This window comes from Triplophysa dalaica, chromosome 6, assembly GCF_015846415.1.
Source record: "Triplophysa dalaica isolate WHDGS20190420 chromosome 6, ASM1584641v1, whole genome shotgun sequence".
In the NCBI taxonomy this organism is placed as follows: domain Eukaryota; kingdom Metazoa; phylum Chordata; class Actinopteri; order Cypriniformes; family Nemacheilidae; genus Triplophysa; species Triplophysa dalaica.
Window position 1 is genome coordinate 109,987 of NC_079547.1, and position 15,166 is coordinate 125,152.

At 44.3% G+C, this 15,166-nt stretch overlaps 1 protein-coding gene across 1 annotated transcript; it reads left to right on the plus strand.

Moving 5' to 3' along the window:
* Positions 1 to 4,336: 4,336 nt before the first annotated feature.
* Positions 4,337 to 14,478, plus strand: ldlrb (low density lipoprotein receptor b). The gene is made up of 18 exons (XM_056751357.1): positions 4,337 to 4,514; positions 6,532 to 6,657; positions 6,738 to 6,860; positions 6,964 to 7,341; positions 7,589 to 7,711; positions 7,785 to 7,907; positions 8,059 to 8,178; positions 8,260 to 8,388; positions 8,757 to 8,928; positions 9,211 to 9,429; positions 9,548 to 9,666; positions 9,758 to 9,897; positions 9,974 to 10,115; positions 11,714 to 11,866; positions 11,943 to 12,059; positions 12,552 to 12,626; positions 12,716 to 12,879; positions 13,292 to 14,478. Exons 1-18 carry the CDS (start codon positions 4,445 to 4,447, stop codon positions 13,325 to 13,327), a joined length of 2,529 nt encoding a protein of 842 aa, XP_056607335.1. The 5' UTR covers positions 4,337 to 4,444; the 3' UTR covers positions 13,328 to 14,478.
* The last annotated feature ends 688 nt before the right edge of the window (positions 14,479 to 15,166 follow it).

The window sequence follows — 15,166 nt, forward strand, 5'->3', positions numbered from 1 at the left end:
CACCCACTCACTCATCCACTCACTCACTCACTCACTCATTCACCCACTCAGTCACTCACTCACTCACCCACTCACTCACTCACTCATCCACTCACTCAGTCACTCACTCACCCACTCACCCACTCACTCACCCACTCACTCATCCACTCACTCATTCACCCACTCACTCACTCACTCACTCACCCACTCACTCATCCACTCACTCAGTCACTCACTCACCCACTCACTCACCCACTCACTCATCCACTCACTCATCACTCACTCACTCACTCATCCACTCACCCACTCACTCACTCACTCACCCACTCACTCATCCACTCACCCACTCACTCACTCACTCACTCACTCACCCACTCACTCATCCACTCACTCACTCATTCACCTACTCACCCACTCACTCATCCACGCACCCACTCACTCACCAAATCATCCACCCAATCATTAAGCCACTCACTCACTCACTCACTCACCAAATCATCCACTCACTCACCCACTCACTTACTCACTCACTCACTCACCAAATCATCCACTCACTTACACACTCATTCACCAAATCATTCAGCCACTCACCCACTCACTCATCCACTCACCCACTCACTCACCCAATCATCCACTCACTCACCCACTCATCCACTCACTTACCCACTCACTCACTCATTCATCCACTCACTCACTCACTCACTCACTCACTCACTCAGTCACTCACTCATTCACCCACTCAGTCACTCACTCACTCACTCACCCACTCACTCACTCACTCATCCACTCACTCAGTCACTCACTCACCCACTCACCCACTCACTCACCAAATCATCCACCCAATCATTCAGCCACTCACTCACTCACTCACTCACTCACCAAATCATCCACTCACTCACCCACTCACTCATCCACTCACTTACCCACTCACTCACCAAATCATCCACTCACTCATCCACTCACTCAGTCACTCACTCATTCACTTAGTCACTCACTCACTCACTCACTCAGTCACTCACTCATTCACCCACTCAGTCACTCACTCACCCACTCACTCATCCACTCAGTCACTCACTCACCCACTCACTCACTCATCCACTCACTCAGTCACTCACTCATTCACTCAGTCACTCACTCACTCACTCACTCACTCACTCAGTCAGTCACTCACTCACTCATTCACCCACTCACTCACTCACCCACTCACTCATCCACTCACTCAGTCACTCACTCATTCACTCAGTCACTCACTCACTCAGTCACTCACTCACTCAGTCACTCACTCATTCACCCACTCACTCACTCACCCACTCACTCATCCACTCACTCAGTCACTCACTCACCCACTCACTCATCCACTCACTCACCCACTCACTCAGTCACTCACTCACCCACTCACTCATCCACTCACTCATCCACTCACTCATCCACTCACTCACCCACTCACTCATCCACTCACTCACCCACTCAGTCACTCACTCACTCACTCACCCACTCACTCATCCACTCACTCAGTCACTCACTCACCCACTCACTCACTCATCCACTCACCCACTCACTCAGTCACTCACTCACCCACTCACTCACCCACTCACTCATCCACTCACTCACCCACTCACTCAGTCACTCACTCACCCACTCACTCATCCACTCACCCACTCACTCACTCACTCACTCACTCACCCACTCACTCATCCACTCACTCACTCACTCACTCACCCACTCACTCATCCACTCACTCAGTCACTCACTCACCCACTCACCCACTCACCCACTCACTCACCCACTCACTCACTCACCCACTCACTCATCCACTCACTCATCCACTCACTCAGTCACTCACTCACCCACTCACTCATCCACTCACCCACTCACTCACTCACTCACCCACTCACTCATCCACTCACTCAGTCACTCACTCACCCACTCACTCATCCACTCACTCAGTCACTCACTCACCCACTCATCCACTCACCCCCTCACTCACCAAATCATCCACCCAATCATTAAGCCACTCACCCACTCACTCACTCACTCACTCACTCACTCACTCACTCACCCACTCCCTCACTCACTCACTCACTCACTCACTCACCCACCCACTCTACCACTCACTCACCCACCCACTCTACCACTCACTCACCCACTCACTCACTCACTCACTCACTCACTCACCCACTAACTCAACCACCCACTCAATCACTCACTCTCCCACCCACTCACTCACTCATCCACTCACCCACTTACTCACCAAATCATCCACCCAATCATTAAGCCACTCACCCACTCACTCACTCACTCACCCACTCCCTCACTCACTCACTCACTCCCTCCCTCCCTCACTCACTCACTCACTCACTCACTCACCCACCCACTCTACCACTCACTCACCCACCCACTCTACCACTCACTCTACCACCCACTCACCCACCCACTAACTCAACCACCCACTCAATCACTCACTCACCCACTCACTCACTCACTCACTCACCCACTCACTCACTCACTCACCCACCCACTCTACCACTCACTCACCCACTCACTCGTTCACCCACTCTACCACTCACTCACCCACCCACTCTACCACTCACTCACTCACTCACCCACTAACTCAACCACCCACTCAATCACTCACCCACTCACCCACTCACTCACTCACTCACTCCCTCACCCACTCACTCACCCACTCCCTCACTCACTCACTCACTCACTCCCTCACCCACTCACTCACCCACTCCCTCACTCACTCACTCACTCCCTCACTCACTCACTCACTCACTCACCCACCCACTCTACCACTCACTCACCCACCCACTCTACCACTCACTCACCCACTCACTCACTCACCCACTAACTCAACCACCCACTCAATCACTCACTCACCCACTCACTCACTCACTCACCCACTCCCTCACTCACTCACTCACTCACTCACCCACCCACTCTACCACTCACTCGTTCACCCACTCTACCACTCACTCACTCACCCACTCACTCACCCACCCTCCCCTGTTGGATCTGTTACAGCGTGAGGTCTCGCCTTTTTGAGGGGGGGCGTACTGTAACAGTTCAACGCCTGCACATCCTCATCACCGGACTACACTTCCCATAACCCCTAGCACCCTCCTCACCTGATCCTCATCACTGAACATTAGTTGTTAATCCCCATCACCTGTGCATCACTCATTATCTGTTGTATTTGAGTTCTCCCCTTCCTAGTGTTCTTTGTCCAGTATTGTAAATGTATGTTTGTGGTTTGGTGCTTACACATGTTTATATGTGGATTAAAAGATAGATACTTTGATTACATTCTTGTTGTGAGTATTCCCTGCACATCCGTGACACTTATGATTCTTCTGGTGCTTGAAGGGATTTTACATAAATGTAACAAATTATAAATGATTATAACTAATTCACAGGATCTGAGTGTCATCCAAACACCTTTATTCAATGAGCTCACTCTATTGAAGAACTCTTTAGCATGTCTGGCATGCGGTTCATGGTGAAGATGACGTCAGAGGAAGTCTGAAGGGGCGAGGTTTCGTTCATGTCACCCAACAGATATTTCAACATTCCACTCCTACCGTACAAACACCAGTGTGTCTGTCAGATCAGAAACCCCAAATCTGAGGGTCTCTTTACTTAAACTTATGACCCTTTTTTAATGTTTGATGTTTTTTTCCACCAGGCTGAGAGCTTGTGCAATATATTTCAGTCGCATGAACACCTTCAGTTTATTTAATCCTGTCCATCATAAATCTGTTAATGTTTAGCAGGAGACTTCACCTCAGCTGACATTATTTTACTGCTTCTACAAACAAAATGCAAATCATTTTCCACCGAGCTCCCTGCACACAAAACAAAGCTTCCTATGATCTGTTATATATTTGATATTATATGAATGAAGACAAACGTGCGGGGAGACTGTTTATACCACAAATATATTACAGGGATCTGTTTATCCTCAGGTTAGAATGATTCGGCTAATACAAACTCAAGATGTTCATTTCTGGGAAATATTATTGTTTTGAGTTTGACATTTTTGACGGTATGATCAAAAGTTATTTGTGTTTTTAAAGACAATCAAGATTCACTCACTCACTCTGTCCTTCTCTCTCTCTCTCTCTCTCTGTCTCTCTCTCTCTCTCTCTGTCTATCTCTCTCACTCTCTCTGTCTCTCTCTCTCTCTCTCTCTCTCTCTCCGCCCCGCCCCGTTTGTAAACCTACAACATCGATAAGAAAATTAAACAGCGGTCAGTGGTGAGTCGCCGAGGCCCCGCCCATCACGTGGTGACGCAGTTCATTTCCAATATCACACCACTCTCGAAGCCACGCCCCTGAGGACTTCATTGAAATGGATCGGGTTTTTCCAGGCAGAGCAGAATTTCTTCCTGTCACTGTGGTCTCGACGTCATTCAATAGTGAGATTTAAAACTGCTTGTGAAAGATCGGACCTGCAGCTCAGATGATTCGGATCGGACTTCAGATCAGTCTTATCTCTTCAGTTCTTCTGCTTCACTGTCTTCCCAGGACCAGTAAGTCTCGATATATTCTTGATATATTATATTATCATATTGAGCTCAGCGACAGGTGTCAGTTTTGCACATCTGATATGTGTTATATGTGTGATAAATCTGATCACTCTGCTGGGTGCTTTTCTTTTATTCTCATTTGTCTTCTGAACAAGCGGCATCTTAAACCGATGCGTTTCCAGCGCGCTGTGGTCACTGGTTGGTTTGACGCTTTGACCAGCGCTGCTGGCGCTGATTGGTTTGACGCATGTGACGCTAAGATGATGCGCTCAAGATGATCCGGTTTGTGCAGTTATTGTGTTGCGTTAACTTCAGTTCAGCAGTTTTACCGGAAATGGTTTATCCAGTTTTTGCAATGATTTATTCCTGACACACAAGTCCACTACAGATTTACATCTAAACCAACCATCACTTCTACACAGGGGTGTGTTTAGTATTTTGGGGGCCCTAACCAAAGTCAAGACCTTAGGGCCCTCCACACATGGCCTTACATTTTTGTTTGAATTGCAGAGTAGTATTGAGTACATGGGATTAAACATACAAGTATAAACTGTATTTATTTTACATCGAACACTACAGTTTGTTATAAGATTAAACCTTCTCGGTGTTGGGATGAAAAAGTGTCCATTGTTTTATTCTGAATAATACAGAATGCTTTTAGCCACGGTATAAGAAAGTAAAAGGTGCAAGATTCTTCTTTTCATAACGTTGCTTTGCTATATTCTTAAAATTAGAATTAGATTTCTTTTCTTTTGCTTTCTTTTGTTTTTGAGCACCAGTGATACGTGCGCATCGTATTGCGTATATCTGAGTGTTTAAATCAAGCCTCAATGATTTCACTGCTTGCAGTCACTAAGGACCTCCCTAGCTTGTGGGGCCTTACGCACTTGCATGGTTTGTGTAGCGGTTAACAACGCTACTGCAACTACACAACCATTACATATACATCGAGCATAACATCTACACAACCATTACATCTGCACAACATTCATGTCTACACAGAGCATCACGTCTACACAGATAGAGCACAGTGGTTGAATTATGTCATATGGGTGTCCCCATCATGACAAATCTTAAATTATATTTTAAAATAGATTTTAATATAAAATATGTCAAATAATTCTAATTATCGGAATATAGTATATTTACACTGTTGGCAGAGGCTGTTGACGCAAACTCCATCTTACACTATCTGATTGGAATAGAGAAGAATGCCCCGATTAAATATGTGTTCTGAGTTTGTCACACCCTAATACTGGATGAATACAGTAAAACGAAAGAGGGAGAGACAGAAAATTACACGGAAAAATGAGTATAGAACTCTACGTTTCGGAATTCAAGTGGAATTTCTTAGAATTTATGTTATTGCCAGAACTTTAGAGAGGTGCTAAACAAGCAGTAAACAATATAAAGCACTTACATTTGTAAAAATGAAAGTCACCCAAAACAAGACATAATAGAATTTTAATGATAATATCATTCACAATATCTAACAGTAGAGAGAGAGACCTGTGTTTGTGTAGTGAAAAAAAACATTTAAACTCCGCCCTATGTGTCTTTACTGTATTATGCAGATGTTGCCATAGAGACCAGTGAGTTGCTGGTGGTGTGACTATAAACTCCACCTCTAACATTGTCTTAAAGAGACAGTACACAAACATTATCAAAATTACCACAAAAATCAATTTAAGCTCTCTCTCTCTCTCTCTCTCTCTCTCTCTCTCTCTGTCTCTCTCTCTCTCTGTCTCTGTCTCTCTCTGTCTCTCTCACTCTCTCTGTCTCTCTCTCTGTCTCTCTCTGTCTCTCTCTCTCTCTCTGTCTCTCTCTCTCTCTCTGTCTCTCTCTCTCTCTAATGGTTACTGTTTAGGAGTACCTGGTGCCAAGAATCCTTTATGAGAAGAATTTATGGTTAAATTATTCCACACATAATTTTGGCTCGTGCATATTTAATGCAGGTGTAAGTGTGTGTGCATGCACGTGTGTAGTGCCGGTGTAATCGTGTCGTGTGTTGTGTCATCAGGTGCGGCGGCGGTGTGCAGCCAGGAGCAGTTCAGGTGTGGAAATGGGAAGTGCATCACCAGCCGTTGGGTTTGTGACGACACAGATGACTGTGGTGACGGATCCGATGAACTTGTGTCTTCCTGCAGTGAGTCCCAAACCTTCATTCAGTCCGTGCTGTGATTCCCCATCTCGTGTGCTTACACTGTGACTCTGTGTGATTGACAGAAGAGAAGAGGTGTGTGATGGGTCAGTTCAGCTGCGGCGGGCGGCTCAATCAGTGCGTGTCCTCCAGGTGGCACTGTGACGGTAAAGCCGACTGCGAGAATGGAGCGGACGAGCAGGGCTGCGGTAAAAACCCCACACAGAAAAAAAGTGAAATGTGGATTTGTGGATGTCATATTTCATAGCTGGCAGGTTTGTGTGACGAAGTTTGATCCGGGTGTGGTTTCAGTGTTAAAGAACTGCACGGACGGAGAGTTTCGCTGTACAAGCGGTCAGTGCGTGTCGCTGTCGTTCGTGTGCGACGAGGATTCCGACTGTGACGACGGCAGCGACGAAGCTTCCTGTTCTGCCCCCACCTGTAGCCCCGCCTCCTTTCAGTGCAATAACTCTGTGTGCGTGCCTCGTCTTTGGGCCTGTGACGGGGAGCCCGACTGCGCGGACAGCTCGGATGAGTGGCCGCAGAACTGCGCTTCTGGGACGGGGCAGCGCACGCACGTTCCCTGCAGGACTCACGAGTTTCAGTGCAGCAGCGGTGAGTGCGTTCACGGCAGCTGGAGGTGCGACGGAGGCTTTGACTGCAGCGATCGTTCAGACGAGGACAACTGCAGTGAGTGTGAACGCATCACAAACATTTCACTCTGCTGCTTTAAAACATACATTAGTGATCTCAGAGAACACACACACACCTGAACCGCAGTAACTGAACTCTCTGTATGTCGCTTTGGATAAAAACATCTGCTAAATGTCATCGTTCTAACCCCAAGCGCCCTTCAGATCTCGCAGCAGACAAGAAGCTTGATCAAATCCAGAAAAAAAGTTTGAGTTGTGAATGAAGGTTTGTTTGTTTGTTGTAGCCACGTCCACCTGCCAGCCGGATGAGTTCACCTGCGCAGACGGCAGCTGTGTTCCAGGACATCGTCAGTGTGACGGGAATGATGACTGTCAGGATGGTAGTGATGAGATGGAGTGCGGCAGAGGTGAGCTCATCTCTTTCCTTTGGTTTACACATCAAAGCTGCTCTTCTGTAATTCTCTCTCCGTCTGTCTGCAGTGAACGCCTGCGACGGCTCGAGCATGTTCAAGTGTCGCAGCGGCGAGTGCATCAGTCTGGATAAAGTGTGTGACAGTCAGGGGGATTGTAGCGATTTGTCAGATGAGCCTGTCAGAGACTGCAGTGAGTTTGTGTGCAGTAAATTGTGTTTCTCAACATATTCTTTTGTGTTCTTAATCCGTTGAACTCAAGTGTGTAGAGTGACACGATAAATGCTGAATCATGAGCTGGCACCTAACTGTGTGTGTGTGTGTGTGTGTGTATGTATGTGTAGACACTAACGAGTGTCTAAAGAACAACGGTGGCTGCTCTCACAGGTGTAATGATCTGAAGTTGGGCTCTGAGTGTTTGTGTCCTGATGGTCATCGCCTCATCAATCACACACACTGTGAAGGTGAGAATCCTTCAGCCCGTCTGCTCTTCATCTTCCTCTTTATTCTCCGCTCATTGACGTCTCCTCTCTGTCTCTCTTCAGATGTGGACGAGTGCGCAGACGCAGACACCTGCAGTCAGATCTGCATTAATCTGATTGGAAGCTTTAAATGTGAATGTAACGCCGGATATGAAGTGGATCACATGACCAGAGACTGTAAAGCAGTTACAGGTACTCAAAGATTCATCAAGATGTTCATGGTGATAAGTGTACTGTAAGTCGCTTTGGACAAAAGCGTCTGCCAAATGACTAAAAAAGAAAAAAAAATGTGCTGCGAACGACTTAATTCTGCTGGACGCATGAGATCATTATTATCATCAGTATATTGTTGTTAAATGTCAGGAACATGACATTAGTATTTTGGGGCCCTAACCAAAGTCAAGACCTTAGGGCCCTCCACACATGGCCTTACATTTTTGTTTGAATTGCAGAGTAGTATTGAGTACATGGGATTAAACATACAAGTATAAACTTTATTTATTTTACATCGATGAATGAGATCAGACCGTACCAGACTCTATATGTACTTGTGTCCTCAGCATCAGCAGCATTTCTGCTCTTCAGCACTCGTCATGAGGTGAGGAAGATGATGTTGGGCAGCAGGGAGTACACATCACTCGTCCGTGAGCAGAAAAATGTTGTGGCTTTAGATTTGGACATCCCTAATGAGAGGATCTTCTGGTCTGATGTGAGCCAGAAAAAAATCTACAGGTGAGAGATGACGCTTCACACCTCTCCAGAAGTATTTCCTGCACTGACTCTGGAATACTTGATTGTGATTGGCCGGGAACAGCGCTCTCTGGAGTGTGTGTGTTTGTGTAACGCAAGAGATCTTGTGTATTTTATTTGTACAGTCACAGTTTGTTCAGTATCATTTATGACGAGTGTTGACATGAGAGATAGGAATAAAGCTCCTTCCTCCTGTCAGTCATGTTTGAGATCGGTTCTTCCTCTTTGACAATTTCTCGTCGTAATCATATGTGTTTGTTGCAGCGCACTGGCTGGTGACCCCGCCCACCACACCACTGTGATTGACAGCCAAATCTCCGCCCCTGAGGGCCTGGCTGTGGATTGGATCCATGGAAACATCTACTGGACTGACAGCCAGTTAGGAACCATCTCCGTGGCAACCACAGACGGGCTAAAACGCAAGACTCTCATCAGAGACGGATTACAGCATCCTCGCGCCATTGTGGTGGACCCTCATGGAAAGTGAGTCATGAACTGTCAATCAAAAAACTGAATCGTGTACAGTTGTTCTTCACTGTGGAGTTCTCTGAGCTATGAAGACAGAATGAAAGCTCACACACGTGTGTGTTGTGTTGTGTAGTTTTATGTTCTGGACGGATTGGGGCGATTCGGCTCGGATCGAGAGGTGCGGTCTGAACGGTGCGGATCGGACGCCTCTGGTCACAGACAACATCGCGTGGCCCAATGGGATCACACTGGGTGAGACAGATGTCTGCTGACGCTGAGTGTGATGATCGCCCTGATGTTGTGTTGTGTACTCATATGTGTTTGTGTGTGTGTGTGTGTTCAGATATGCTGAATCAGCGTCTGTACTGGGTGGACTCAAAGATGCACACACTGTCCAGCATCAGTGTGACCGGAGGACAACGACACACAATCATCTATGATGAACACAAGCTTCTGCATCCACTCTCACTGACTGTGTTTGAGGTGTGTGTTTGTGTGTTTAAGGTATGTGTGTGTGTGATGTCACAGATCTGATTGTGTGTGTTTGTGTGATGATCAGGAGAAGGTCTTCTGGACAGACGAGTCTAATAACGGCATTTGGAGCGCAAACCGAGAGACGGGCCAAGACATCACAGCTGTAGCTCAACATCTGCAGTCACCTGGAGATATTGTGATGTATCACAGCCTCAAACAACCCACAGGTGAGACATCACACACACACAACAGCATCACACAGTAAAAAGGCTGCGAGGTCTGTGACTCGTCAGCTTTCAGAAAAATTCCCCGCTTCGGGTCCAAAATGGGTGATTATTTTGGTTCGTCTAGATACGACGAGTTTTTCCTAATGCAGGGGGAGGGGGTCTGTGAGGTCAGTCTGTGGACGGGGTTACACTAAATGAAATCATTTATATTTACTACTGTCAGACTGCCCGCTCCAGTCTGAAGTACACAAGTTACTGACCGGTAAACATGCTTTCATTCAGAAATGTACTCCGGTGCGGCAAGTTCAGTGCGAGGTCTTTTCTTCTGCTCTGACCCTTTATAGTGCTCCACACACACACACACACACACATTTGAATATTTTATTTAAATCTGTTTAAAGGGACAAAAATATTATAGATACAGATAAATGCATATCCAATAAATCATGGACCAGTGGTATACAACAAATGTACACAATATGAAATATACAACTCAGTTGTTAGGAATATTAATTACAGCGTCTCCGCCATATACCTCAGCTGCCTATAATCTCAGACAGAGCACAGTACTTTGCTAAGCGCTTGGCCCTCTTTTTACACATCCCAAGTTGTTGAAATCTTCTTACAGAAGAAAGACAGATTTTACATTTACATTTAGTCATTTGGCAGACGCTTTTATCCAAAGCGACTTACAGTGCACTTATTACAAGGACAATCCCCCTGGAGCAACATGGAGTAAAGTGTCTTGCTCAAGGACACACTGGTGGTGGCTGCTGGGATCGAACCAGCAACCTTTGATTTACCAGTTCAGTGGTTTAACCCACTAGACCACCATCTCCCAAACTAGACTAGCCATTATATTTGATTAATATTTTGACTATATACTTAATTAGTTTGTTTTAATTACACATTATAATGAAGAACTCATCATTGTAACACACACTGTGAATTAGTTGCATCATAAATATGTAGATTTGCTCGCAGGTGATTTGTTCAGTTTGGGTGTGAGATCTCTAATCCGCTCCGGATCATGTTAGTGACTGTGGTGATGAACAAAGATGACAGCCGAGTTACTTTCATGGTACCTAAGACCCAGGGTTGGCACAAACTAATCCTAAACTTACATGGCTAGCCACTTAAACCGGCTTCATGGTCCAGGCCCCAGGGCACGTTAACACACATCAACCAGCGCAATAAATAAATAAATACAAAGATGTATTGTGATCATTCCAGTCCGGTGAATGTCAACAAAATCAAACCTCAGGAGTGACAAAATCATCCAATAGACAGACCGCTAGACAAGACGCATGAAAACCTGTTATACTGACCTGTTTCTCCAGATTTTATTGTATGGAGATTAATGTATATTTAAAAAGACTGTTTTCAAATTTGGGAGAAATATTGTCAGTAGTTGAAGATGAAACAAAAATGCCAATTTTACCCAAACACGCATAAATAGTCCATTTGGTCTCTTGACTTGATCAGCGGCTGTAGATATATATTAGCACTGGAATGGTCTGACATCTTTCTCACCTTTTTCACCCTGATGAGTTTGGATCCCAGCTTGTGTAATTGAAGGTCGTGTGTGTGTGTCACAGGGCAGAACTGGTGCAGAGTGGCGGAGCTTGACAATGGTGGCTGTGACTTTCTGTGTCTGCCGGCACCGGCGATTAACAAACGTTCACCCAAATACACGTGTGCGTGTTCTGATCACATGACCCTGGCGGCAGACATGAGGACGTGCGTCTCAGGTGAGCTCTGATGTTCCTGTAGATTTAAGCCACACTGTTTTCTTTACAATGCTCACCAGCGTTTGTTTTTCTGTAGTTTCACCTGCAGCCAAAGCTACAACGCTGTTACCCACGACAACCAGAACTCCATACAGAACCATGACATCATCACACCATCAGAAGGACCCGAGTGAAGACACCACTCAGACGAAAGGTGACGCATGATGTCATTATTGTCTTTACTCTTCAAAAGCTTCTGAAACAAACAAAACTTCTGATGTGTGCGAGACTTTTGCAGCAAAATGTTGAATGTTTCTTCATTTATGTGTTGCTTTGAAACAAATCTTATTGTAGGAATGTCAAGGCTGAACTCTGTCAATGGAACATTAAACACAAAGAGAAAATCCAGCACACTATCAATGCTTGCAGAAGATTTAAAAATGATGATGAGAGTGAAGGTCATGAGGTCGAAGAGTTGTAACATTTAATCAAATAATATCTTATTTTTTTATCTTTTGCAAGCATTGATAATGTGCAGGATTATTCTGTTTAATGTTCTCACCTGTTGGTCTTTTTTTCCTGTCAACCATCTATTGACTGCAGGTGTGTGATGATGATTGTTAGTTGTCATGGGAGCCACATCAATGTTTAGAAGAGTTTCATAGGTTCTGTACGTCACACACTGAATGTTTGTTGGATTTTTTAGAGATTAATAAAGCACAAGAGCCGATCTCCAGCCCTTCCCATCATCCCACAGTCCTGTACATCACACTTCCAATAGGTCAGTCCTCACAGTCACATGACACACACACACACATGACCCTCACTGAGCAAACCTGCTGCTTAATAAAGCATCTGTCTGTCCTGCAGTCGCCTTGTGTCTGATGGTGTTTGGTGGTGTGTTGCTATGGAGACACTGGCATCTGAAAAACACCAACACAATTCACTTCACCAACCCAGTGTATCAGAAGACAACAGACGACACCGTCCACATCTTCAGAAGCCCAAGTCTGGACGGCTACACACATCCATCGGTACAACACACCCACTGAAATATCCTAATACACACACTCACGACGCACAAACGCACACAAACACTCACTCTACACACTCACTCACTCACAAACACTCAGTACACAATCACAACAAACTCTTGCAACACACACTCACTACACACACTCTCTCAGACAAATACACGCATACAAATACAAACCTACTCACACACTTTTCAGACACACATATACTCACTCATTAACACTAATTACTGGCAATACAATGTGTGTAAATATGTTGCTGTTTAAATTATGGGAGGGAAGTGTCAACACATAATTTCACAATTGAAAATTATAATTCATTCTTAAGACGACTTAATTGACTTTGAAATGAGATTCTATATGCTTTTAATTTAAAGTGAATAATAAGATAAATGTGTGTGTGTGTGGTCAGTGTCAGATGGTGGCTTTGGATGAAGAAACGGCCTGATGCTTCTACAGTGACGTCCAGAAATGTGTGCCTGAGGTCAATAGAAACGCTGCTCTGAAAGGAACTGAAGAAGACTTGTGTGTGTGTGTGTGTGTCTTATAAATAACCTTTTATTGGAGATACTTGAACATCTGAGAGACTGAAGAGATTCACAGCATCTTGAACACTTGAAATGACCCTTAAGATGCTTTGAAACACATGAAACACTCATCAGCCGACTCACTCATGCTTTAATGCACTCAAGAACAATGCAGTTTTATATACAACTTCTTTCTTACAGGGTGATATTTAACATTCATTGATGAAGGATATTAACCCTTTACTCGCATATTTAACCTAATGTTTGTAAATATTGATTATATTTATGTGGAGGCAGATAGCCGTCTCTCTTCTTGCACTATATTTGTCCGCCTTCACTTGTTATAAGTGCGCAGGGCTTCATAATAACGATGAGATTGTATTCAGAGGAAACTGCGAGAGTTCTTTCTGTTTGCTGTTTATTCCGTCACTCGTGTGAATGTCGTGGGTTTAATATCATCACTGATTGAAGTTTCTCTGTCGTGTCTGTGAGATCCGAGCGTGTCATATATCTCAGAATTCTTACCCGATGCCTTGAAGAGTTCTCAGGTGTTCGTCACCATTTGCTTGTTATTGTCAGACATGCAGTTACAATGTTACTGGAAGAGTTCCTTTAGATTTGTTGTTATCACATGTTAAATGAAGAATCTTGTGTGTAAATATTTTCATGTCACTCTTTTAAATCCAAGACTTGTAACTTGTACAAAGAAAAGGACTTTTATTTATTCTGTATTATTTTATTTTTGATATCTTTGTGGTGAACATGTACGTAATGATTTTGTGAAATGGAAAACCATGCTGAAATGTGACTGCACTCCAGAAAGACATTCATCTCAATGTTTGAAGAATAAAACCCATGTGTGAAGCTTTAGATCAGGTTTGTGCCTCATGGGTTGAAGTTGTGACTGATTGAATGAAGTTTGGCTCTGTCATCACTGCTGAAGGATGTGTCGGGTCACTTGTGTTTTGAATGTTGATGAAGGGTTTCTCTCTGCACTGATGCTTTTATGAACTGAATATTTAGACTCGACAACGACAACATATTTATGTAATAAAAGTTGTGAAATCAGAAATCGCTTGGTGTTGTTGTTGTAATGTTATGTCCGATGAGTTTTAATTAATCTTTCTTCTGTGTTTGCTCCTTTCATTCTGAAGCAAAACTGTCGCTCATGCTAAAGAGATTTCTCCGTAAATTGCTCAAATGTGAACTTAACTGTAACCTTTGTTGATCTTAAAACTATAGACTCATAATTAAACAAAAAACAATTCTGTTATACAATGCTGGAACATCAATACTTTTAGTTTATTGGTCTTATTTTTTTGACATTTTAATGTATAAAATGTATGATACAGTTCTATATTTCATATAATGCCACAAAATCAGTGGCCCCCGAGGATCCATCTTTACATTCCCCAGTTTGAGAAGAACTGTTGTGCACCACCCGTGACAGAAGTGTGTCTGTGTGTTTTTAATGTGTTATGATCAATAATATAGAATTTACGTAAATACAACACTTCAGAACATTCATATCTTCATGATCTCATTCATGGGTCAGTTCAAAATGTTAGGCCGGCTCCAGAGATGAGACGGAAGGAGGACCAAGTGATTTTCCATGTCTACAGAGGGGGTGGGGGGGTGGGTGGGATAACTATATATGAAGAGATTGGTTCCAAAATGAGAACTCTGTTTAAAAAAATATTCAAAAATCATGTTTAATTAGTTTTTTGTTGTGTTAGTTGGCTGTATTATTTTAGTCAATA

Coding starts and splice junctions, on each gene's coding strand:
- ldlrb (XM_056751357.1), top strand. CDS start 4,445: ATGATTCGGATCGGACTTCAGATCAGTCTTATCTCTTCAGTTCTTCTG. Junction 7,342..7,588: donor TTCAGACGAGGACAACTGCA/GTGAGTGTGAAC, acceptor TGTTTGTTGTAG/CCACGTCCACCTGCCAGCCG. Junction 8,929..9,210: donor AGCCAGAAAAAAATCTACAG/GTGAGAGATGAC, acceptor TGTTTGTTGCAG/CGCACTGGCTGGTGACCCCG.